Below are 26,413 nucleotides of genomic sequence, written 5' to 3'. Positions count from 1 at the left end.
AAGAGTTGACTAGTCTCTGGGATAGACAAACAAATAAATGACGCTTTATTTTATTCAAATATCAAAAGGCTTTTTGTTTAAACTCAAGAGAAAGTAGTTTGCCAAGTTTACACCGCCTTCATGGGCCACTTAGCTTACAAAAAAACAAGAAAGGAATGCAAAGGTATCATTTGGTCTAAATTTAAACTTTCACAGGCTCTACAACTGTTTCAACAACACTTTAAAAAAGTAATTTTCAAGGAGAACTGTATGGGATCAGCCCACAAAACTTGCAAACCAGTGGCAAGCTGTATCCTTGAACTAACGCAACCCTCCTTGATCTTTTCAAAGTCAGCTGTAATTATAATCTAATATAATGAATCCTATTCACAGACCACAGCAGGTAACAGAAGGGCTTTTGCACTGCCACGTTAATTGCAATTGTTAATGATTAAAAGTTAATAGGTACAAAGGCAAAAACACAGAAGTTTCATTTCTAGTCTAGCTGCCGCAGTGGTGTGTAATATGTACCCACAGTGCCATTTTTCCAACCACACACAATTTTACTGGCAAGCTGCCACTGTTTCAGCCCCTCACACCTATTTCCCCTGCAGTCGACCGCAGAGAGAGTTCTCTGGATGGTGGTTGAGGCCACAGCATGTGTCTCTTCTGCTCTGAAGGGGAAGGGCTGTAGCTCAGTGGTGGAGCATCTGCAGAAGTTAAATCCCTGGCATCTCCAGACAGAAATGTGAGAGAATCCTGGAGAGTCATTGCCTGTTAGTGTAGACAACATTGAGCTAGATGGACCAATGGTCTAATTCTGTGTAAGGCAGCTTCCTATGTTTCTATGAAGTCCCAGGACAGTTAGACTGGTAGTTAGAGCAGACTGCTCTGGGAGGGATGGAGGAAGTAAGCCTCAGGCTGGTTTTCCCTTTGCCATTATATTCTTTCTGAGAGGCATAGGGTGCAGCCTTCCATTGACCTACGCTTCCCTGGCCAGTGACAGAAAACAGAATGCTTTCCATAAAGTCAAAATGAATATACAGTGGTACCTCGGGTTACATACGCTTCAGGTTACAGACTCTGCTAACCCAGAAATAGTGCTTCAGGTTAAGAACTTTGCTGCAGGATGAGAACAGAAATCAGGCTCCTGCGGCATGGCAGCAGCAGAGGCCCCATTAGCTAAAGTGGTGCTTCAGGTTAAGAACAGTTGCAGGTTAAGAACGGACCTCCGGAACGAATTAAGTACTTAACTTGAGGTACCACTGTACTAAATCAGAACCCACTCAATTTATGGCATCAGCACATTTTTCCAGTTCCAAATATTCCGGAAGACCTACATTACTAACCTTAATACTAGTCAGTTTTTATGATTTTCCACTACAAGAAATGAGAACAGCAGAGTCCTAACCATGTCTATTCAGAAATATGTTCTATTGAATCCAGTGGGTTTTACTCCCAGGTAAGTGGCTAAAGGATTGCAAGCTAAATCATCAGGAAAATCAATGATACCTTCATAGGGAGGATAATCTCCAGGACAGTCCATCTAAGGATAATTGCACAAATGCAATAAGAAGGCACTCATGTTGTGAAATTATGAAACATGTCTTCTCCCAGTAACCAAGAGGCATTTCACATCTATGTCCAACACGCTCCCCACTGGGATTCCAACCCAGATCAACACCTCCAATGGAAGATGCACTGTCAAACGGGAAATTAAAAATAGTATTCACAACATGTGATTCTAATCATACAATAACTTCTCCTAGAGATGTTGGGGGGGGGGGGCTGCAGTGATTTTGGCATAATTTTCCTTCCAGCCACTGCATACTTTATGTCATCCTCTTTATTGCTGAAGCAATTATGCCTCAACTGCTGCTGTTACATTTGGATGAGGTTTGACAGATGAAATGCTGTTAAAATTAGAGATTCCTCGTGCTCCCTTCATAACAATGCACCAAAGAATCTGTTAGCTAAAACTCTGATGCCTGCCTGCCCGCCTCCCCCCTCGCTCTTGCTTGCTTTCTCTCTCTCTCTCTCTCTCTCTCTCTCTCTCACACACACACACTTCAGTAGGCGAGGAAACTGCTTAAAAACCAAACATATTGAATCCTGTAGAAACTAGAGACTAACTGGAGAGTTGCCCCACCCACCTGTCAAAGTTGACCTGCAGGGGTGGGGATCAACAACATCTGGCCTGTCAGGCCAAAATGGTTCCCTGCCTCTGACACAGGAACATTGGAAATTGCCTTATATTAAGTAAGACCATCAGTCCATCTGACCCTGACTGATGGTGACTCTTCAGGGTAGCAAGGTGGAGTTTTCACCAGTCCTACCTGGAGACGGCAGGGGAATTGTGGAACCTTAGGCATGCAAAAGCATGTGCTTTACCACTGAGCTAAAGCTCTTCCCTACTGGAATGTGTAATCCAAAAAAACATCTGGACACATAGAGCAAGAAAATGGAATTGAACCAATAATCATTTATTAGATCACCACACTACATTTATGGATTAGAATTGTGCCAAAGGAGATAATGTACTCTAGTTACAATATGGTAGCTGCACTCATATGTGATGAAACTGTACGTTGTTGTTTAGTCGTTTAGTCGTGTCCGACTCTTCGTGACCCCATGGGCCAGAGCACGCCAGGCACTCCTGTCTTCCACTGTCTCCCACAGTTTGGTCAAACTCATGCTGGTAGCTTCGAGAACACTGTCCAACCATCATGTCCTCTGTCATCCCCTTCTCCTTGAGCCCTCAATCTTTCCCAACATCAGGGTCTTTTCCAGGGAGTCTTCTCTTCTCATGAGGTGGCCAAAGTATTGGAGCCTCAGCTTCAGGATCTGTCCTTCCAGCGAGCACTCAGGGCTGATTTCCTTAAGAATGGATAGGTTTGATCTTCTTGCAGTCCATGGGACTCTCAAGAGTTTCCTCCAGCACCATAATTCAAAAGCATCAATTCTTCGGCGATCAGCTTTCTGTATGGTCCAGCTCTCACTTCCATACATCACTACTGGGAAAACCATAGCTTTAACTATACAGACCTTTGTTGGCAAGGTGATGTCTCTGCTTTTTAAGATGCTATCTGGGTTTGTCATTGCTTTTTTCCCAAGATGCAGGTGTCTTTTAATTTCGTGACTGCTGTTACCATCTGCAGTGATCATGGAGCCCAAGAAAGTAAAATCTCTCACTGCCTCCATTGCTTCCCCCTTCTAATGTTAATTAGTAATGTGGAAATGAGTAGTTTCTCCCCAAAGTGCGTGTAGCTACATAAACAGTCAAAATACCACTCATTCTGTGTGGACAGATGTGTCTGCCTAGCCCTCCAAAATAACAGCAGCTTCATGCATGCATTTTTATCATGCAGCATTGGTTGCAAAAAAGGGGAAGAGGCTGTTTTCCATAGTCATCCTTATGTGGACCTTCTGCATCTCTGATGGACCAGGGAGAGAGAGAGAATGAACTCAATACAAAGTGGTACAAATACTTAGCTTTCCGAATGCCCTAGACTGGATCCTGGCTACTTCTAGCTAAAAAGATCGAAGTGCAGGGCTGGGGAAATCATCTAAAAAGTTGAGGAACTAATGTCACAGCACTGCACTGGATAGTGCTTGTGGGTGCCATACCACCTGTGAAGGCCTCCAGTGTCACCCCCAGAAGCTAAGCTTTCATTAAAAAAAAAAACCGCAAGTCTCTAGCCTACCTAGAATCAGTATTAAAAATAGATACGAAATCTAGGAGCTAAATGGCACCTTAAACCTAGGTTATGGGTGCAACAACGGAATGTCTAGGCCGTGCTTTTTTATAAGAATACAAAGCTTAAAATGAATGAACTGCAGCTAAAATATTACGTTCATTTTTCACATAGTCTAGTCCTTCCCCTACCCACCCCCTAATATTCTTAAGAGGGTTTCTTCTCCAGTCTTCAGAGAGTAGCTGGAAATCGGGAGGCAGAAAAAGGTCCTCCTTTCCTTCCACTCTGCAGTCTGAATCTGAAATCTTAGGCACAGTACTGCACCCAGAGCTCAGAAACTGCTCTCACTAATGAAATTCCCTGTCACAAAATGCGCCTAGAATGGGAGCTCTGAACACTGCCTAGATTGAAAGTTTTCCAACAAACAGTGCTGGTACCCTTCTAAGCAATTTCTGAAAAATGAGCCAACCTAGCTACTCCTTCCTGTCAGTGTTTTAGCCAATGAGTGAATTCAGTACAGTGGTACCTCGGGTTACATACGCTTCAGGTTACATATGCTTCAGGGTACACACTCCGCTAACCCAGAAATAGTACCTCGGGTTAAGAACTTTGCTTCAGGATGAGAACAGAAATCGTGCTCCGGCAGCGTGGCAGCAGCAGGAGGCCCCATTAGCTCAAGTTGTGCTTCAGGTTAAGAACAGTTTCAGGTTAAGAACGGACCTCTGGAACGAGTTCCTACAGAGCTGTGTGTTTTTTCCATAGTTTGCCCTTCCTTTTTCCCTAACACCCAGGATGCATCTTTTCTGTGGTGGGTTCATCTGAGATCAGCTACTCCCTAGATCAGTGCTTCTCAACTGGAACACATGCCCCCCAACGGGGGCATATGAAAATCTTGTGACAAGGGACATGTTTCCAAAAATATGCACAATAAAAGTTAAAAATTAAACGTCATGATATTTCAAACTATTTGAATGTTTAAAAAATGATTATGGGAGCCAGGATTTAAGTGCATGTGGAATTTTTACATGAAAGGCGGCATTGGTTTAAAAAGGCAGAGAAACACTGCCCTAGACATTATTTTTTGCAAATACTACTACACAGTAAGTGTGGGTGGATGTTAAGAATCCCCTTCCCAAATGGCAATTGCAAAATATGAAACTTTTGCAAAGCAGCTTAGCCACTTGCTATGTAAACCCTAAAGCCAGGAGCCCATTAACATTCATTGTATGGTTAACTTACAGTACAATGGCACACGTGTCTACTCAGATGCAAGCCTCTCTGTGTTTAATGGGGATTGCTTACAGTATGGCAGCCTATGCTTCAGTTTAGGGTTGGCATGGGAAAAACAGGGTTCCTGTGCTTTTAACAGCTGTTATCTCCACTATCAGGACAAGCAGAACACAGCTAACTTCCCATGGAAAGCATGATGTTGGGGATGGGGAGGGAAGCAGCAATGACTACGCTCTTTAACTCCCACTCAGCCATGAAGTTCACTTGGTGACCTTGGGCCAGTCAACATCTCTTATAGCCTAACCTGCCTCACAGGGTTGTTGTGAGGATGAAATGGGGAGGAGGAGGACCATGTACACCACCTTAAGATCCTTGGAAGATAAAGGTGTTATATAAATGCGATAAATAAACTAAAATGAAATAAACTAGTTAATTACCAGCATTGTGACCGGAACTAGTTTTGCCCAGTAAATTGCCAGTGTAAGGGTAGCAGATGGAGCTAATACATAAGCTTGTCTGAAAACAAATATTTTTTCTCTCTCATTGTATTATGACAATGCAATTAAAAGAGGCAGGAATATGATTGTCCAAAACCATGTGAAGTTGGAACTATGATTGAAAAAATGTGAAACTCTATTTTCCCTAATTTGGCAAACAAGCATAGTCTTGTTGCATGCAATGTTTCTCATTAATCTTTAACTTGAAGAAGTGGTTTTGTTATTTACAATCGGAGACTAAAACGCAACATTTCAAACAATTGTCTGCTAAGTATAACATTGTATCCTGCTGTATAAATCACTCTCTTTCTGGAAGAGATATTTTTCAAGTGCTGATAAAGTCACTGGATGACTTTTTAATCCTTTTCAACTACAAGGCCACTTGGATGATTTGCTACACTTGAGGTGATGAATGAGCAGAACCATATGAAGATACTCAAAGGCTTTTAAAAACTTCTTTCAAAGAATCCTCTATAAAAAACAGAAGAATCGTTCTTAATCATTCCTATAGCATTTTTAAGCATATGAAGCACTTTCCAACTCTTACTCAGAGTCCTGTAGGGCGGTTTAACTTGAGAAACTTGCCCAAGCCTACCCACAACCTCACTTGGTTATTGGTTTACAACAAATCATGCACCTGTTGTTCTTTCAATGTATAATCTGCATTCCACTCTGAAAGAAAAACACAACTTTAGGAAAATCACATTTTCCAAATATTTCCAGTTGTTGGAAAATGAAAATGCTTTGTTCCAGATCCGAGGATGGTGACATGCCTGGAGTTGGGCAAGTACCACTGGGGACTTATACTACTCATAACAAAGGGGGCCTAGTCTGATGCAGTTTTACACATCCCAGTTTAAACTGAATGCAGTCCTTTATGCAGCAATGAAAGAAGCAGAATTGAAGGTCATGTGTTACTCTAGTTTGCTCAGATCTGTCATCCCTGCGGTGGGGACTGCCTTAAATCAAGCACTGTTTGCACATTTTGAAAGGTGGGTGGGGCAACCTGTATGTTAATCATGTGATATCATAGTGACATTATGTGATTGACGGGAGGATAGTTGTAGCATAAAAATTCTCTAACATCCTGAATTTCAGAAAAGGGCCTATAATCATATAATACCATATAAGCTGAGAACATGATTGCATAAATACAATGCATAACAAATGTATCATTATGGGTTAGTGGGGGAACAGGGACCCCCCCCCCCCAGATCCCTGGGTGACATATTTCCCCCTCTAGGTTCTTGGGTACTGGGGTTTAATCAAAGCTGGTATGCTGAACTGGTTTTTCTGCCAGTCAGAGGTGCAGAGAGAGAGAGATGATAGTTCTGCCATTAAGCCATCCACAAGAAGAAAAAAACCTACACGTAACAGAGGGAAAGGTTTCCAGGGCAACGCGGGTGTGGTGTCACAGAGGAAAATTGTCACAGAAGGTGGTAATTGCTTGGAAAGGGGTTTTCTGGGAAGGAGGTGCCAGAACTCCAGACACAGGTCATGTGGGGCAGAACCATTTTGGCAGGCTGGGACAGAGCCACAGGAATGGTGGGCAGGATGCCTTGGGCAGCTGTGCTGCTGTGGGGAGCAAGACCCTCTCGAGATATAATGCTGTGAACTCACTTCTTCCACCTAGACCCAGGTGTATATAGGTGTAAAATAAACCATATATCTTAAAACACTACAGTCTCTGGTGTGCCCAAATTCCCAATGGAAACATGACCCTGAGTAAGCGCCTGAAACCACCTGGAATCTTGCTACCTACCTCCTGGCAGAGATTGTGGGGTGGCGCACAACCTCTGTAACAATATATTTTCATGATAAACAACTCAAAGAATATGTATTAGCAATTATCTTTGACCAGAGTCTTTATAAACATATACAGATGTGTAAAAAGCATTTCATACTGTGAAAGGTTTTGTTAAAAAAAAAAGATCAAACAAAAGTTCTTGTTTATTTTAGCATATCAGGTCAATGCACACTTAACTACAATTCTAACTCATCAAAGTTTGTGGTTCTCATGCTTCTTCAGTTGCAAACTTTAACTGTGAATGCTCAAGCAGAGTCTCAGAAAACTTGCATTCCACTCTTTGTCATTCCGCACACATGTAACATACAGCAGTAACATACCAAAAACTTTAGATATGCCTCATCCTAAAAAAACATTCAAAACGAAGTCAACTTTATGCAAACTATTGTATCATTCTAAAGCTTCAATCAATTCTCAAGTCACAAGGGTACATTTAAAGTAGGAAAGGAGGCCTTGAGGTTAAGATTTTTGCCTTAAACTCTTCTCTCTCTCTCTCTCTCTCTCTCTCTCTCTCACACACACACACACACACAAAACAAAGGCATTTATGCCACAAGCACAAAGCATGGGCATCACAATCCGGGTACACAGAGCAAATTGTTCCATATGGCTCAAACAAGTGTGCCAAATGTACCCTGCTGTCAGCATTTGAATTCCCAAGTGCCAGGAGACCAAAATAGAAGCAGCAGTCTGTCTACCAACACTTGAACACTGGGCACACACGCCAGAAACTTCCCAGGCCAGCAATGGTTTGTCCATGTGAATAACCAAAAGGTAGATATCTAATCATGAACTCATAGGTCTCCTGTGGCTTTCAAAAGTCACTTTTTAACATCTAAGTAGGGCTTTATAGTATATAAAGTATATAGTATATAGGCTTTAGTGTTATTTTTTCATATTTGTAGTTGCTCTTCAGTGGCATCTCTAGCATTATGGGCTGAAGGTTGGAGGCCCCCTGATCAAAGGTTGAATAAAGAAGGGAGGCATACAATTAAAGACAATTGCATTATATTTGTTTGTTTTGGTACTTCAGACTCAGGAAGCAGGAGGGAACCATGCAGAACAAGTCAGGTAATGACTCCAGCTGGGATGCAGTCAGATACAATAATTCTCTCCTTCCCCCAACATAGCCATATCCGTATGTCAGAGATGATGGGCTGCTGGTCTCTCAGCCCAAGCTTAGCAGCTGTGTCTTTCTGCAAAGGTGCAACTGTTGTCTTTGGGGCTCAGACAAACTGCCCAACAGCTGCACAGTCAGAAGGTTGGAATGCATCTGTCTCAGGAGACAAAATGGAAGAGTGCATCTTTGGGGGTCAAGTCAAATTGTTGAGTTACAGAGCCTGCTGTGGCTGTAAAGACCAATATCGCTGCTTTTCCACACACATGCAACATCAGGCTCAAAGTGGCTTACAACAAAGAAACAGGGATGCATTTCAAAGAAATGCTACAAAAATTTCACAACAACGTAGCAAAACAATAACATTGCAACAATTTTATAATATAGCAAAACAATAACAAAATCATAGCATAGGAAAGCAATAGGATTGTGTGCTGTCCTTTTCAAAAACTTATGGGTTCAAGAACTTATGCTAATATGTCTTAATTTTTAAATGAGACATGCTGAGGCTTACTTAGTCTGAAGCCCATATTTCTTTCATATGGAAGTTATTGTTCCATCATTGCATACAGTGAGATAATAGCTGCTTTTCATTGGTAGGACTTTTGTACATGATTAAAAGCACTTATTCCTGAACAAGTCAGTGGGAAAGATGCAAGCTTAAACACTAAAACCCAACCAACTTCAAAAGACACAAGCTTACTGATCTTCCTCCAACAGTTTACATGGGGGTATATTTTATCCTCAGTATGACCCTGTTAGGTTAAGTTGTGCTGAAACTTGCACAAAGTTACCCAGTGAGCTTCAGAATACAGTAGGATATAAAGCTGGATTTCTTACATCCAAAGCCACTGAAATCAGTGGAACTTACTTATAGGTAACTGATATTGTAATTAAGCTGTAAAACCATACTCTGGGATTAATCATGATACATTGAAAATAGGTGGGAAATTTAGCATAACTAATTGAAGTTTAGCAATTTTTTCCTAGATGCTTTCATCTTCTGTTCAGAATTTTTTTAAATAACAATTGTCAGAAGATCCTTGCAGTGCAAATCTAATCAGATTAACTTCATAATCACTTGTAGAGCAGATTTAAAATATATGTGTGAGCAAGTATGACACTAGGGACACGGGTGGCGCTGTGGGTTAAACCACAGAGCCTAGGACTTGCCGATCAGAAGGTCGGCAGTTCGAATCTCCACGACGGGGTGAGCTCCCATTGCTCGGTCCCTGCTCCTGCCAACCTAGCAGTTCGAAAGCACGTCAAAGTGCAAGTAGATAAATAGGTACCGCTCCAGCGGGAAGGTAAACGGCGTTTCCGTGCACTGCTCTGGTTCGCCAGAAGTGGCTTAGTCATGCTGGCCACATGACCCGGAAGCTGTACGCCAGCTCCCTCGGCCAATAAAGCGAGATGAGCGCTGCAACCCCAGAGTCGGTCACGACTGGACCTAATGGTCAGGGGTCCCTTTACCTTTACCTTAAGTATGACACTTCCCTGTGGAAACAGCACACAACCATGTTGTATTCACAAAACGTTTACAGATTTACAAGCGATACAAGTTTATGTGACATCATTTTTCAGAATACAGAATACCTGGAATCACATTGTATCAACTATGCAGAATATGCACTGGCTTCCTATAACATATCAAAATACAATTCCAACTACAAAGTTTAACCTACACTGAACTAAGAAACTCGGAACCCTTCTAGAGAGGCAGTTTTATCATGTGATCTTCTATAGATTATGTGCTTACTTTTTTCATACAAAAGTTACCACATCATTAGAGATGCACTATCCCACTTCTAGATCATTCCCACCTTTCCCCATTAGAATTTATTTCTTGAACTCTTATGCCAATTTACTTAGATATCTTGTTAAGAGTGTCTGCATTGTATTTCACAAAAGCTACACTGAAGTACTGTATTTTATTATTATTACATGTGTATACTGCCCTTCATCCAAAGATCACAGAGGTGTTCACAACATAAAAATACAAAATGAGAACACAGAATATATAATAAAACAAATACAAATACAAACCAATAATCTCCTCACGAGCACATTTAAAAGGCCATTGGACATTAATCAGCCAAAGGCCTGGTTAGAGAGAAGCATTTTCGCATGGCGCCAAAATATATGTAAGGAAGGCGCCCGGCAAGCCTCCCTGGGGAAAGCATTCCACAAACAGGGAGCCACTGCAGAAAAGACCCATTCCCATGTTGCCACCCTCCAGATCACTTGTGGAGGTGGCACACAAAGAAGGGCCTCAGCTGATGATTGCTGAATCTGGGTTGGTTCATATGGGGAGAAGTGGTTCTTGAGGGTCTGCAGTTCATGTGGGGAGAGGTAGCCTTTGAGGTACTGCAGGAGTAAAGGACACTGTATTCAAGTGCATAGGATTGCATCCTATTCTTATTCTTCTTATTATTATTATTACACAGGATTGTATCCTTCGATTTAACACAACATACAATTCTCTTCATTTTTATTTTTTAAAATATACCTAAGTATCCAAGGACAAAAACAAACATATTTTCTTCCAATGCAAGAATTGAGCAATTTAGAGTGGGAAAGCAGGGGGTGGGTGGGATGATTAACCCATTTCCAACTCACGACATGGTTTTAAAATTATGGGTAAACTCCCGTAACAATACACAATGCACAAATTAATCTGCCAACATTTGGGGGACTAGAAAATAGAAACCATATGCAAACCAGAAGCTTCTATTAAAATGCAACCGAGTATTTTCATTTAATGAAGAAAACAGAGAATGCATCACCTTGTCCAGATGGAAAAGGGAGACAGAGATGGATGTCACCCACATAATGACGAAAACCCACACCAAACCTCAAAATGACCTCATTGACTGGTTTCATCTAGATATTAAGCAACATGGTACAGATCAAGGGTTCTAAGAGGAGGAACAACAATATCTCAGTGTCAGAGCTGCTTCCAGATCCTAGCTCACAGAGGATCACGCTAGCCAGCGATCATTAAATAAAAGTCTTTATTGAGTTACAGTTTCCATTCTCAAGCTGCTGCGTGCAACTCTACGTCTCATGGTTAGATCGGCGAAGCTCCATCTGAGTCTCCGCCCCTTGTACACCAACTTAATATCCTAGCCTTGCTCCACCTTTTCCGCCTGACTGTTCTTCTCTGGGTCCCTCTGCCCCCCGGGGTCTCTTCCTTCCGGGATTCCTCTGACGCTGACCCCCCTGACTCTTCTCCCTCCTTTCGGCGGGCTTTAGGACCTGGCTCCCTTTCCGGGCTGCCTACTGCGCCACCTTCCTGTGCATTTGAACTTGGCACGCGCGCCCAACCTTCCACCTTCCGTCTGACCGTTTCTTCGCTCCCCGATGGAGGTGTGGCCACTCCTGACTCGTGCCCTCCCCCCTGTTGTGAGCTGCCAGCGCTTGATCCCTGGCGCCCTTCCTCTTCCCTGCTCTCTGGCGGTGACGCTGGTCCTGATTTCCAACTGCTCCCCTCTGAGTCCCCTCTGGCTCTATCTTCCTGGGGTGTCCCCCTAGGCTCCCCCCTTGCCCTGGCCACTGGTGCTCCTTTCTGTGAATCTTCTGATTCACTGGAAAGACTCGGAGATCTCGGGTCGTCGTCATCACTCATCTTTTCTTCTGCCTCCTCTCCCTCGCTCTCTGTTTCCTCCCTTGCCCTTGCCTCTGCTCCTGAACCCCTGACATCCATCCCCCCCTCGAAGCCCCCTCTTCCCCCCTCCCCTCCTTCCGGTGCGGGATCTGGGTGCTGCCGTGTCAGGGGGACGAATGTCGGATACAGTTCGCTTCCCGTGGCGGGCCGCCATCCGAAGTCTTCCGGTTCTTCCTCCCTGCTCTCGTTGACGACGGTCACCTCCGCTTCCATCTCTGTGCCGCCGTGCTCGAAACCCGGGTCGTCCCCGAAAACGTCCATGTCCGTCTCTCCCTCGTTGCCTTCTGGAGACGTTGCTCGTCCTGGACCCTCCAGCCACCTTCTGCGGAACTGCTCCTCTGGTCGATCATCCCACCAATACGAGGGTTCTGAAGCAGATCCCGAGGGTGACCCCTCTGGGGAACGGGCGTCTCGTGTCGGTTCCTCGTCCGAGTCAAACCCCCGGAACGTGCTGGCTGAAAGCGTGGGCGTGAAAAGCCAGTCGTCGAAAAAGTCTGCTGGCATTGGCCTATGTGGGAAGAGGGCATGAAACTCTTCTTTGAGCAGAGATTCGTCTAAAGCGTAGCCCGGCACCCAGCTGTTGGCACTGGCCGGGGTGCCCTCCTTGGCGAGAAGGTATTCTACCCCCTCTTCCCCCCATCTGGAGTCCAAAATCTCCGTGACTTCATTGATGCGCTCCTCCTGTGCCACTCCCCCTTGCCCGGTTCTCTCTCGGAGCGGACCCGGTGCCGTTCCTGGTTCCTGAAACCTGTGAGGTGCCTTGTAGGGAGTGAGCACCGATCTGTGGAACACCGGATGCATTCTGGAACCCTCCGGAAGAGCCAGCCTGAAAGCCACCGGGTTGACCTGTTCGTCGACTTGGTAGGGCCCCAGTTGTTTATGCCCTAGTTTCTTCTTCGCCAACGACCTGGCCGGCACTGCGTGGGCTGCTAACCAGACCCAGTCTCCCACATGGATCTCTTCGCCAACCCTTCTGTGTTTGTCCGCTTGTACCTTGTATGCGTGTTTAGCCAGCTCCAGGTGCCGCCGCAGCTGATCGTGGACCTCCTGCAACTCCGACGCGAACGCATCTGCTGTCTGCGGCTCCCCCTCCCCCATTCTTTCCAGTCCCGGGAAGGTTCTAGGGTGCCTCCCGTTGTTGGCGAAGAACGGCGTGACCCCCGTGGACACGTGCTTCGTGTTGTTGTAGGCGAACTCGGCGAGAGGCAGGTAATCCACCCACGTCGCAGGCTGTTGATTCGCATAACATCTCAGGTACTGCTGCATGATGGCATTGACCCGCTCCGCTTGCCCGTTGGTCTGCGGGTGTCTAGCCGACGCCAGGTTGATCTTGACGTTCAGGAAGCCCATCAGCCTCTGCCAGAAGTTTGAGATGAACTGTCGCCCTCGGTCGGACAGAATAGACCGCGGCAGACCGTGAACCTTGAACACGTGGTCTATGAACAGTTTGGCGGTTTGTTCCGCCGTGGCCACCTTCGCACACGGAATGAAATGTGCCATCTTGGAGAACAAATCCACCACCACCAGCACAGCCGTCTTGCCCCTCGAGCTGGGCAGATCCGTGACAAAGTCCAGGGCCACTCTCTCCCATGGCTCGAACGGAGTTTGCAGCGGTTCCAGCAGTCCGGCCGGCGGTCTGTGCACTGGTTTGGACCTCTGGCAGGTGTCACACCTCGCCACGTAGTCCGCGACTTCCCCTCTCATTCCGGGCCACCAGAAGTCTCTGGCTACTAATTCCACCGTCTTCTCCTTGCCAAAGTGCCCGGCAGTGGGCGCGTCGTGCAGCTGCTGCAGTACCTTGGCGCGAAGTTCGTCTCCCGGCACGTAGATGGCCCCTTTACGGATGAGCAAACCATCTCGCAGCTGGAACTCGTCGGTCGCTGCCGTGCCCCTGTGCACCTCTGCCATCTTTGCTTGCGCGAAGGAGTCATCCTGCAACGCTCGTCGCACCGCATCCAGGTCAACTGTCGCCGCCGCGCACGCCCACACTGTCGGTGCGAAGATGTGCATGGCGGCCGCTGGCGTTGCCTCCTCCAGATACTGCGGCTTACGGGAGAGAGCATCCGCCATGATGTTGGTGTCCCCCGGGACATACTCTATTCGGAAGTCGAAATTCGCAAAGAACTCAGCCCAACGTATCTGCCTCTGGTTCAGGAACTGTGCCGTGCGCCAGTGCTCTAGATTCTTGTGGTCCGTGCAGACCTGCACCGTGTGCTTGGCGCCGATCAGGAAGTGCCTCCACGCTTTGAACGCTGCATGAATGGCCAGCAACTCCCTGTCCCAGATGGTGTAGTTCTGTTCGGACTTGCTGAGCTTCCTTGAGTAAAACGCTCCCGGCCTCCAAACCCCCTGCGGGTCTTTCTGCAGCAGGACTGCTCCCACGGCTCTGTCCGAAGCGTCTGTCTCCACCCTCATCGGCCTGCTGGGGTTGACATGAAGCAGCTGCTCTTCCGACGCGAAGAGACGCTTGAGTGCCTGAAAGGACTGCTCCGCCTGCTCTGTCCAGATGAACTTCTTTTTCTTGGAGCTGAGCGTGTCCGTGATGGCCGCTGTCTGCATCGCAAAGCCTTTGATAAACTTGCGATAGAAGTTCGCGAAGCCGACAAACCGTTGGACCTCCTTCCGGTTGCGTGGGCTTTTCCAATCCAACACTGCTCGGACCTTGGCGCTGTCCATGGCGAGCCCTTTATCAGACAACTTGTAGCCCAGGAAATCCACCTCGGTCACGTCGAATTGGCACTTCTCCAGCTTGGCGTAAAGCCTATGTTGCTGTAGCCTGCTCAGCACTTCCTTGACGTGTCTGTCATGCTCCTGCTGCGATTCCGAAAAGATCAGGATGTCATCCAAGAAACAGACGCACGTCTTGTAGAGGAGCCCCGCCAACACGTGATGCATGAAAGCTTGAAAAACGTGGGAGCCATTTTGCAATCCAAAAGGCATAACTCTATATTCGTAGGTGCCCAGGGGCGTGAACATGGCTGTCTTCCACTCATCTCCCTCCCGCATGCGAATGAGGTTGTATGCCCCTCGCAGGTCCAACTTGGTGAACACTCTGCCCTTCCGTACCTTTGCGAGGAGGTCGTCGATTCGGGGCATGGGGAAGTCCGATGGCTTGGTCACACTGTTCAAGATGCGAAAGTCCACTACAAGTCTTTTTTGGGGCGTGTCCCGCTTCTTAACAAAGAATACCGGACTGCCCCCCGCTGCCTTGGACTCTCGGATGAAACCGCGCTCCAAATTATGATCTATGAACTCTTTGAGTTCCTGCAGTTCGTCCTCAGACATGGAATACAGCTTCCCTTTGGGTAGCGCCGCCCCCGGCAGCAGGTCAATTTTGCAGTCATATGGTCTGTGGGGGGGTAGCCTGTCTGCCTCTTTCTCGCAGAAAACCTCCAAAAATTCTGCGTACTTGTGGGGAACCGCTTGCAGCGTGCCTAGCTGCAGCTGTGACTCCTCTTCCCCTCCTTCCTGCCTGGGCACGATGCAGTGTTCAGCGCAAAAGGAAGAGCCGAAGGTCAGCTGCCTCTGGTACCAAGCCAGCGTCGGGCTGTGCTTGTCCAGCCAACTCATGCCCAATACAATGGGCGTGTCCGATAGTTGAGTGACATTGAAGCTGATGATTTCCCTGTGATTCCCAAGTCGCATCACCATTGGTGGCGTCTGCTTCACCACTTGCCCCCCTAGCAGCTCCCTGCCATCCACCGTGACAACCTGCAGGGGCAGCGTGGCAGGCAGCAACTGTATAGCGTGCCGGTCGACAAAGTCCTGCCCTATAAAGTCCGCATTGCTTCCGGAGTCAATGGTGATTGGCACGTCCATGGTGATTCCATTGGGCAGCTGGAGCGACGCGGTGAGCTTCACTACCGGTTTGGGCGGGAGGGGGTCCATGGGCTGTAAAATCTCTGGGGACTGCTTCACTGACACGTCTGGCTGGGCCCCAGTGCCTCTTCCTCCAACCAGACTCCTTCGTTTCCCTGCTGTGGTTGTCCTTGCTGCGTTGCTGCAGTTACCATTGCTGAGGCTGCAGTGTGCTTGTGGAGCCTCTGGGGACACTCTTTCGCCATATGCTGTGGATCATCGCAGATGTAACACTTCCTGTTCCCTCTAGGAGGCTTCGCTTTCACTGCTGCCGGTGCTAGGGCTCTGGCTGCTGACTGAGCCCTTGCACCTCCAACCTCCATAGGTTCCGCTCCTCCTCCTGGCGGAGGCGTGGATTGCGCACGCGCTGCTTCTCTGGGAAGGAAGGAGGAGCCCCTGGCTGGTTCGCGCCCTCCACGCCCTTCGTCCCTGCTCCACGGACGTCCTTCCAGCCGCACCCCCACCGCCAGCGCCCTCTGAACGATCTCCTGCGTGGTCCGGGGTCTCTCCCCCCTCGCAATTTCATCTTTAACCGAGCCGTGCAATCCCTCCCAAAACAGGTCTCTTACAGGAGCCGAATCTCTGTCCCATTCCAGGGCACTGACCAAAGCGAAAAAGCGGGCATGGTACTGCCTTACGCTGGCCCTCCCTTGCTTCAGTCCATGTATCTCCTGCCGAGCAAGATCCACGTCAATGCTTGATAAAAAGCACCCATCCATCGCTTTAATAAAGGCATCCGCATTTTGGAGCGCCGGATCCTTATCTCTCCACAAATTGCGCAGCCATGCTTTAGCATCTCCATGCAAATGGGACATGATGAATCCCACCTTCTCTTGCTCATCTCTAAAGTCTTTGTTCAGCAGTTGCAGTGCACACATTACATCTGCTCTAAAGTTGGGGTACTGTTGCAAATTCCCATCGAAGTGAGAGACCAGACCGCCTGTTCGTCTCCCCAACCCAATCCCCTCCAGTTTGGGTGTCAGTTGCCCTTGCTTCGTAAGCACTTCCAACCTGACCTGGAGATCCCTGTAGGCGGCAGCTGCGTCCTCCTCTCTCTTCCTGGATGCAAGAGCCTCGTCATTCAGTCGTGTCACTGCTTCTCTGAGTTCCACTATCTGCTGTTCGGCCGTCATGTTGTCTGCCGTTCGTGAGCTCGCTAGTAGGCACCCGCTTTCTCTCCTCTCCGCGAGGACGTAGATGCCCACAATCTAGAGATGGAGCTTACTGTCAGAGCTGCTTCCAGATCCTAGCTCACAGAGGATCACGCTAGCCAGCGATCATTAAATAAAAGTCTTTATTGAGTTACAGTTTCCATTCTCAAGCTGCTGCGTGCAACTCTACGTCTCATGGTTAGATCGGCGAAGCTCCATCTGAGTCTCCGCCCCTTGTACACCAACTTAATATCCTAGCCTTGCTCCACCTTTTCCGCCTGACTGTTCTTCTCTGGGTCCCTCTGCCCCCCGGGGTCTCTTCCTTCCGGGATTCCTCTGACGCTGACCCCCCTGACTCTTCTCCCTCCTTTCGGCGGGCTTTAGGACCTGGCTCCCTTTCCGGGCTGCCTACTGCGCCACCTTCCTGTGCATTTGAACTTGGCACGCGCGCCCAACCTTCCACCTTCCGTCTGACCATTTCTTCGCTCCCCGATGGAGGTGTGGCCACTCCTGACTCGTGCCCTCCCCCCTGTTGTGAGCTGCCAGCGCTTGATCCCTGGCGCCCTTCCTCTTCCCTGCTCTCTGGCGGTGACGCTGGTCCTGATTTCCAACTGCTCCCCTCTGAGTCCCCTCTGGCTCTATCTTCCTGGGGTGTCCCCCTAGGCTCCCCCCTTGCCCTGGCCACTGGTGCTCCTTTCTGTGAATCTTCTGATTCACTGGAAAGACTCGGAGATCTCGGGTCGTCGTCATCACTCATCTTTTCTTCTGCCTCCTCTCCCTCGCTCTCTGTTTCCTCCCTTGCCCTTGCCTCTGCTCCTGAACCCCTGACACTCAGATTAACCTTCTAGAAACTCTCAGCAAAGTAGGTACTGAATTTCAAAGTACGGTACCCCTACCCTATTCCAGAAGGACACCATAGTTTAAGGATCAAAACCATGAAAGATTCAGGGAAATCAACAGGATTACATCAGCCCAGAGTCCCTGTGCTCAGCAGCGCTCAGAGACACTATATTATTTAATTCTAAATGTATACCTTTTGCACAAGGCTCCATTTTATTAATCTCATGGTTCTAGCAAAACACAAAGCAGATCCCACAAGCCTTAAGCATGTCCTCCTCTGCTTCCTAGAACCAGTCAGTCACAAGATTTTGGATTTTTCCACAATCACAAATTAAATACAAAATATAGTGGCTGCATACTTTGGTTCCAAAGCAGGTAACGATTTCTATCCAGTGTTACAGCATCTTTGTCTTCAGCGGTTCTATAACTAGATAGTTCAGGCTGCTGACTAAGTGCTATTCAATTACCCTCATTATGCACAGAGGTCACCTGCCAATTCCCCAGGCTGAAATTCAGCACCAGCCCACTTGAAAGACTCCTGCCTACCCTCACATCCCTTTTGTCCAGGGCAGCCTGGGACCTGACATACTTATCATCACAGCCATTTGCACCAAGCTCAATTTGTCCCCCAAGAACAAGCTTTTCATAAGCATCAAAAAGCATGCTAAGCACACTGCAGGTGTCAGAACAAGAGAATGTGCTGTTTACCTTGCCTTCTCACAACTCCTATCACTTTACCACCTAGAAGGCGAAAACGTAGCCCTTTCTTTTCATAATGCCAGTAACTCTGCATTCCAGAGATGAGGACCAAAGAGGGGAGCAGGACCTAGAGAAGCAGACTAAACACTGACAACCAGTGTAGGACCAACTAGGGAAGAGTCATAGCTAAGTGGTTCACCATCTGCTTTGAATGCAGGTTCAATCCCCAGCATCTCCAGATAGGACAGGGAGTGACTCCCCATCCGATATACTGGAGAATTAATGCCAGTCAGTTTGGCTGAGCTACGTGGACAGTATAAGGCAGCTTCGTATGTTGCTCTGTGGCTGAGGGATGGTGCAAGTGCTCTTTCTCCAGTAGTCTGTGCTCTGCAGCCTCCCCAGGTGCTCACACGTCCTGAAAACTTCATAACAGCCTTGGCTGGGCTTTTCTGTAAGAGCAGGAAGCCATGGAGGCCATCTACCATGCTTCTGAATGTCATTTCATTGTAATTTTTTTAAGTGAACTTTTAAAGAAATTAGTGAGTACCGGGGGGCAGGAGTAGGGATTGTCAAAGTCAAAATAAAGACTTCTCTTAACTATGAAATCAGAGAGTGCACCAATCCCAGAAGTATGGTATTAAGCCTCTTTAGCTTCCCAGTCTTCAATTAAAGGGAAGGCAACATGAGGCAACTCTTCCCTTTTTTTTTAGATCAGTACGTACAGGCAGCTGGGAAGGTTGAAGAGCTCGGGATAAATGTTTCATGGAAAGGAACACACACAAACCACTTTGGCTACCTCACCATGGTAAGGTGAGCTGAACCCTATACACACACACACCCCAAAAAATCTAAAGCACTTTGTGAATATGGCAGGAGAACAGGAACCTCTTTCATGGAGGAAGCTTTCAATAAATTGGGATGACAGGTTTTGGCACAGTGATACCAAAAATCCCGCACCTTATATCCTGGATCCTGCTTGAGCCTTTTCAGGCAAAATCTTTCCAGTAGGAAAGAAAATGGGCAGCAAGTACACATATGTTCCATATTTGTGCTGCTGCCATTTTCCCCTCCACAATCTAAAAAGTTTCAGTCTCCACCCTTCGGTTAACAGAATCATCTGCGTGTGGCTAGGAGGTGTCCCCTCCCAGCAAAATGTTAAAATCAAAATGTTAAAATCAAAACTGCATAAAGCATGTGAAACTTGCATGACTGCTCCTTGGAACTGTGATTGCCTGGAACAAGAATATCTGTTTTCATCATACATCTATCTAACCAAACAGGATATTATGTTTTTAGGGCATCGTAATGATTTCCAATAGCTATTCCACAACTTTCCATGACTAGAAGTGCTTTGGCACCTTAGAGATTTTCGGGCTGTCATTTTTTTTTCACATAATAGATATGCAGTCGGCACTGATTTGTTATGCAGCATTGGCATATCTTTCCTTGCAGTACTGTTTCTGTTGCTCGATTTCACATTTCCCCAGTGTTCAAACCCACAACAGCTTGCTGCTAAAAAAATGCAATTTAAACAGAAGGTCAAAAAGCAACAGTACACAGACATCTTTTCCCTCACCCCACCATCCTGCAATTTCACATCAACCTTTTACTTGATTTTCTTTCTTTCCCCCTTTTCTCATTGCAGAGTATGCTGAAACACTAACTCAGCTCTGCTTCAAAAGTTGCAAACTATATATAGCTAGCTACCCACACAGACACCCCATCTACTTACAGGCAGTGTAGAATATTGGACAGAGTGTTGGGCTTTGATGTGGGAAGTCCCTGTTCAAACACTCACTCGGCCATGAAGGTCACTTGATGGCCTTGAGCAAATCACCACCGCTCAGTTTTACCGAATTGCTACAAAGGGACTGAACTCTTTTTATCCTGCTCTGACTCCTAATAAAACAAACAAATAAATCTATGAAACAGGAAGAGAGTGTGGCAATTTAGGTCATGGCTAACATAGGTAAGAGTAAAATAAGGTGGGACGTTGTCTAAGCATTGTATCTGACTGGCATACCCCCCCCCCCACACACTGTGAGCTATACAAAATTGTACGATGCACTGGTCAAATCAGAGTATATAAGAACCTACTGTCCATTGCATATCCAACTTTCTGGTTTATTCAAGAAATATTAAAAAGGTGCATGTCATAGACATAAGAATTTACTAAACTCTACAGTTTATTTTGTCTATAGACCAGATTTTCTTGTTCCTTTTGACATCATGACACACTATCATTAGAGGGATATTAAAAAGAACAGCTGCACACGAGAAATTAGAAATCCAGGACTTTTATTACTATTTGGCAGCATCATGACCTACCTCCCCCCTGCCCCCCCAAAAAAGAAGGTACAAAGACAGAAATTTAGCAGGAAGGAAACTGAACTATATAGGAAACAAATGACAGTTTGCCAAGATGGCAAAAACTCAGCAAACAGTGATATGTGAGTGTGCTGGTTTTGGTGCTCCCCTAGACTCCCTGATTTCTAGTAAGCCAAACTTTCAAAGCCAACAGACTCCATCAGTTGCTGCCTTCTCGGTCCCTTTCACACACCTGAATATATGGTGTTGAAATTGGCTCATGCCATAAGACTGTCCCTGAAGGTTTCCTGCGTGACTGCATGTCCTGAAGCAAACATCATCGTTTTCGAAGGGGAAGAGTCAAGCCTACCAACAAAATAGCCTGATGGCAGAACCATTCTGTTTTGCAATTTGCAGTAAGGGAGGGTTGGCCCTAGATGAGAGACCACCTGGAAACCACATGTAAGGCACACACAGGTCTACTTGGTGGAAATGGTATAAATAACAATGAACACTCCACAAGTGTGCTGGTTGTGAGCTCTGACTAGTCTCTTCCTCAGTCAAGTGTATGCCTCACACATCTACAGATACACATCTCCCATTCAAACTTTGCAGCAGGGCTGGGGAACCTGTGGCCCGCCAGATATTTGCTGCACTACAACCCCCATCATCACTTACCATTGGCCATGCTTGGTGGGGCTGATGGGAGTTGGAGTTCAGCAGCCATGGAAGGACTACAAGTTCCCTGCCCTGCTTAACAGTATTCACTAAAAGACAGCAAATTGACTCATGCATGGGGAGGGGATATCAAAGTTTTGACACTGGAGGGGATGGGGTTAAAACAGGGCAGAGCACATTTAAGAAGTGTTGGGAGGTAGTAATAAGAAAAGGACATTGAAAGTGTGTGACAGCACTTTAAGGTCTGCAGTTCACTTGAGGAATGAGCAAGACGGCTGAAAAGTGTGTGAAGTATAAAAATTCCTCGCCCATATTATCTATTTGCCTACAGAGAAGTAAAGCCCATGTGAGTTCAAGGGGACTTTCACCTAGGTAAGCTGTAAACAGGATTGCAACTTAAGGCTGAACTGAACAGTGCTTACATCTGAGCAGGCGGGCATAAAAATGAGTTATAGGGCTGCAATTCTATGTACAGTACATTTATTCTTTGGCGGGGGGCGGGGATGGATGGGGCTTGTTATGAGTAAACTTGTTCAGGACTGGGTGCCTAGCACCCTTCCTTGCGGCCATCCTACCCTCCTCACCTTTCAGCCTGCCTCTCCCCATAACCAAAAGGCCGGGTAAGCTCCCGTCCGCAAGGTCAGAGCTGGCATCCCACGTGCCCCAGCGCCGGCTTGCGGGCGTCGAATTGCTGGCCTGAGCTCAGCCTACCAAGCGTGCCGACTTTGTTTTGTTTTCTGGCTTGCAAAGTGGAAACTTTCCTTCCCCAGCGGGTCCTGCGGGGCCGGGTTGTTATTATTTAGACAGCTGCAGGGGAGCCCCTGCCTCAAAACGGCCCCTCCCCGTCTAATTTCCAAACTCCCCGCTTTTTCAAAACTCTGGGGAGGAGATCGAGTGGGGAGCAGTACCTCTGTTAAATTGGGGGGTGGGGGGTTAAAAGAAACCGGACGCCGCGTGTAGCAACCGCAACCTTGCAGAGACGCAACGAGCACAAGTTGCAACGAAAAGTATAAGGGGGGGGGCAGGATGAGTTGAAGGATGAGTTGCAATGCAGTAACCTGCCCTGGGACCTTCGGCTCAATTAATTCATAGCAGACAAAGCGGTGGGACTATAGTCACACGTGCATTTGAGACCACCATCGCATTTCCAAAATAAATAGTAGGTCCCCGGGGTGTAGACTTCTCTGAAACTAACGCTTTCTTGTCGCTTTACTCCGCCTCCCCCCAAAAAGCCAAAACCCGTGTGGACAGCTGCCGGGGTAGGATCGGCAGGCATTCTGCACACGCTCAGAGGCACTCGATCCCAACAATCCAAAGGCTTGGGGGGGGTGGGAAGGCGAGGGACGGAGGGAGAAAGGAAAGAAGCTCACCCACCCAACAGGAGGCGCCTCACCTTTTGGTCGACGATGGAGCAAGCCATTTCCCGGACATGGGCCAGACTGAACTCCCCCGAGGAGTCTTGCAGCAAGAGCACCGGCTCCCGGCTGAGGCCGATCTGGAGGTGGAAGGAGATGCCGCCGCCGCCGCTGCCCGGCTGCGAGGGGCTGGGCGGCCGGATGACCGGCGGGGCGCTCATCGACAACTTCCCGCAGCGCGGAGGGAGGAAGAGGCAAAGAGGGGGAGAGAAAGAGGGAGAAAGTCAGGCGGAGTTTGCAAGAGCAGGCCGGCAAAAGTTGGTTTCTGCAAAGTCCTCTCCGCTTCCCGGCTGAAAATGGCGGGGGTGGGGAGGGGTGGCGGCGTGAGGCGAAGGAAAGATGCCGAGGAGGAGAGCGGCCAAGCGTGGTGGGGATGGCGCCGCCTCAGCGGCAGCAGCAGCTTCTCCCCCACCCTCCGACTCCCAAGCGCGGAGTCCCCGAGGCGGCAGCGGCCACTGGGCGGTCAAGCGCGCTCTGAGGGGGAGAAGAGGAAGGGCGGGAAAGCAGGCGCCAGAACCGCCGCCGCCACCACCCGGCGGCTTCAGGAGCAGCAGCAGCTCCGGCGGCGCCCGGGTGGCGGGGCAGGAGACGGGGCAACGGCCCAGCTCCAGGGGGGCGGCCCGGCCTGCCAGGTGGCCCGAGGCTTAGTCGGCCCGCCGTTCCCTGAGGAGCCCGCTCCGCCGTTTCTCTCTCGCCTCCCGCACCCCACCGCCGGCTGCTCTTGCCTGCGCTTCCCTTCCAAGCAAACTGGCGCATCACAGGATCGGGCGCGTAACTTTAAGAGTCGCCCTTGCCTAGGCAGGCATCCAGCGCTGGTTAGCAGCCTTGCCCGTGGCTTAGCCGGATGTCACGGCCGGTTGCCAACTTCTGAGGGGGGTTTTTTTGGGGGGGGGGAGGTTGTCCCCTAGCTGGGCTCTTGTGGCTTTTAAGGGCTCTGTGGAAAGTCAAATTGAGCAGATGAAGCTGATCGTGGTAGGAAGGAGAAAACTTCACCTGTGGAGCTTTGGTCTCTCTGGGTATCTGGTTGCTGTTAGAAGTTCAAGAGCCCTAGTGTGGAAGAAGCTGACCACCCTATTTTCTTCCCTTTACTCTTCACCCAACTTCCTACATAGCTTTCTCATTCCATTTAAAAATTAAAAAATAAATAAAGTTTCTCCCTAACACCCAAGACTTCCTCCATACTCGTGAGATTCCACTTGCAATGTTCCCATGCAATAGTTCCTAGAAAACATTTGGAGATAACGTTTCGATTCTGGGTCCTTTTCCTCAGAGTTCAGTGAGACATGTTTTCATGCAGCAGGACTGCTACTGTGCCTACAGTTACGCTCCGTCCTTTGCATGTTGATTGGAACTTGCTTCCACTTGCGCTGGCAGTCAATCCATTCAATATTTATTCAGATGCAAGTCCCAATGGGGCTTAATCCAGAGAAAGTGTATTTAATATTGCAAGCTTAGTCATCCCGCTGACCTGGGTGAACCCATTTCTTTACTACCTCTCTCTCACAGACACACCTGGACTCAGTTCCTTATAGCTTTCTTCATGTGACCCTTCATGACCTTCAGAGTGTGCCATCCCAAAGTCTAAAACCCTTCTTCAGCACCTCTGTGCCTTTCATTCCCAAGGCACTCAGGTCGACTGTTTATATACTTCTGCCTCAGCTCCTTTTCACCACCCAGCCATAAGTATTTTCATAATATTATTTTTTTAAAAAACAACAACCCTCAACTTTGCCTTCCTTCCACAATTCTTTGGACCCCTCTCAAGACTGAAGACTTTGCAGCCAGGCTCCCCTTGTCCCTTTAAATCAGCACTCTGTACCTTCAAAGCTGCTTTCATCCCAGCTGTAACTGGTCCTTCCACCGCTGCTGCTGCTGTTCCTGTTGTATTAGTGAGAGATAACAGCAAGGCTAGCTGGGAGAGCCTGAAGAAACTCTGTGAATCCCTCCTGCTTTTGTGACTGCTTCTGGGCTGGGTTATGATTTGCATGTAAGTAGGAGCTTAAACCTGTCAACCAACTCTTCCTAGCTGTCTCCATCCAGCAGAGCAGCAGTGAGTGGTGCCATCCCCCTTCTCCAAGAGCCAGTCACATGCTGATAAAGAGAGGGAGGAAGCTGTCACCACACAGAGCTATGGATCTATTTAGCTGACTGCTGTGTCTCTCATTTGAGCTGCTGCTGCTGCTCCTCAGTGATTTATTTGTGAGTGAAGAATAATCAGGGGGAAAATCCCACCCACCACCTGTCATTTTTCTATTTACCAAACATGAAAAAACATCCTATCTAGTGAATGTCGTTTACTAAGCAGAAGCTCTTTTACATCTCTTGGAAGAAAGAAGAGTTTGCCTTCCCGTTATTAGAGAAAATGCAAAACACATCTCTGTACACCCATCTTCAAAGAATAAGACTCGAAGGAGTATGGAAACCTTCCAATTCATTACCCCAAAGTAAAGCACTGCCACTTTAACAGTCATTGCCTCTAGGAAAAAAATCCTGGGAACTGTAGTTTGTTAAAGCTGCTGAAAGTTGTTAGGCGATCCCTCCCTGTTCACTTAAGAAACTATAGTTCCCATTATTCTTTGTGGGAAGCCATGACAGTTAAAGTGATATACATGTGCTTTAAATGTATGGTGCGGATCCCTCCATGGTCTTGTAGCACTTTAGAAACAAAACAAAAAAAATATAGCATAAGCTTTGGTGGGCTAAAGTCCACTTCCATTAGATGTGTTACGTGTCACCCTATGAGCACCTAACAAGAATTCATCTGCCAACAAGAATTCATACATCAGATGAAGTGGTCTCCAGTCTATGAAAACATATGATAAATTTGTTGGTCTTTAAGATGCCCACAAGATTCTAAGCACAAAAAGGTCTTAGAATGATGCTGTATCTCATGTTCCAATCCAGTGCTACATTGTACAAGCCAAAGCACAGCAATTGTTTTGAGAAATGGGTCACAATGAATCTATTTCCTCCAAGAGTGCCTGCAGCTGATCCACCACTAACCTCTCAAGTACCTTACCTTAAAGAGTGGGTATTTGTGACCAGCTTGTAGTTGTCAAATACCTCTGGGGCCAGGGGGACTTCTTCAGGAGTGGTCGCACTATAGCCTCCTTCAAGGCACCAGGCAGCATCATGTCATGCAAAGATGGGCTAACACTCCTTCAACCCACCTGGCCAGCCACCCTCAGGTAGCTTGAATTAACCATGATGGGCAGGGGTCAAGAGAGCATATGGTGGGCTGAACCAGTTCAAGAACCTTGTCCATATCTTCAGAGTTCAGTTGAACCTGATCCCACAAGATCAGGCAAGATGTTGTGTTGGACACCTCACCAGGCTCTGTAATAATATTCAATTCTGCCCAATATGCACATTTTTGCAAAGCAATTTCCCCAAATGATCATTTTCAAAAATATGTGTAGTTTATGTACACTTCACCCCAATATAAGCATTTTTGTATTCATTATTTGGCTGTA

At 47.5% G+C, this 26,413-nt stretch overlaps 1 protein-coding gene across 1 annotated transcript in view; it reads right to left on the bottom strand.

The window, feature by feature from the left end:
- PRKD1 (protein kinase D1) overlaps window positions 1-23,419 on the bottom strand; it is a 106,427-nt gene extending 83,008 nt beyond the window's left edge. The window contains exon 1 of the mRNA XM_080977847.1: window positions 22,919-23,419. Coding sequence (XP_080833973.1) covers window positions 22,919-23,101 — 183 coding nt within the window. The 5' untranslated portion in view covers window positions 23,102-23,419. The remainder of the gene's footprint in view (window positions 1-22,918) is intronic.
- Between the last annotated feature and the right edge of the window lie 2,994 nt (window positions 23,420-26,413).

This window comes from Podarcis pityusensis, assembly GCF_964106645.2.
Source record: "Podarcis pityusensis genome assembly, chromosome: 1".
In the NCBI taxonomy this organism is placed as follows: Eukaryota; Metazoa; Chordata; class Lepidosauria; order Squamata; family Lacertidae; genus Podarcis; species Podarcis pityusensis.
The sequence above is the reverse complement of the archived record's forward strand: the minus strand, read 5'-3'. Positions and strand labels throughout refer to the sequence as shown.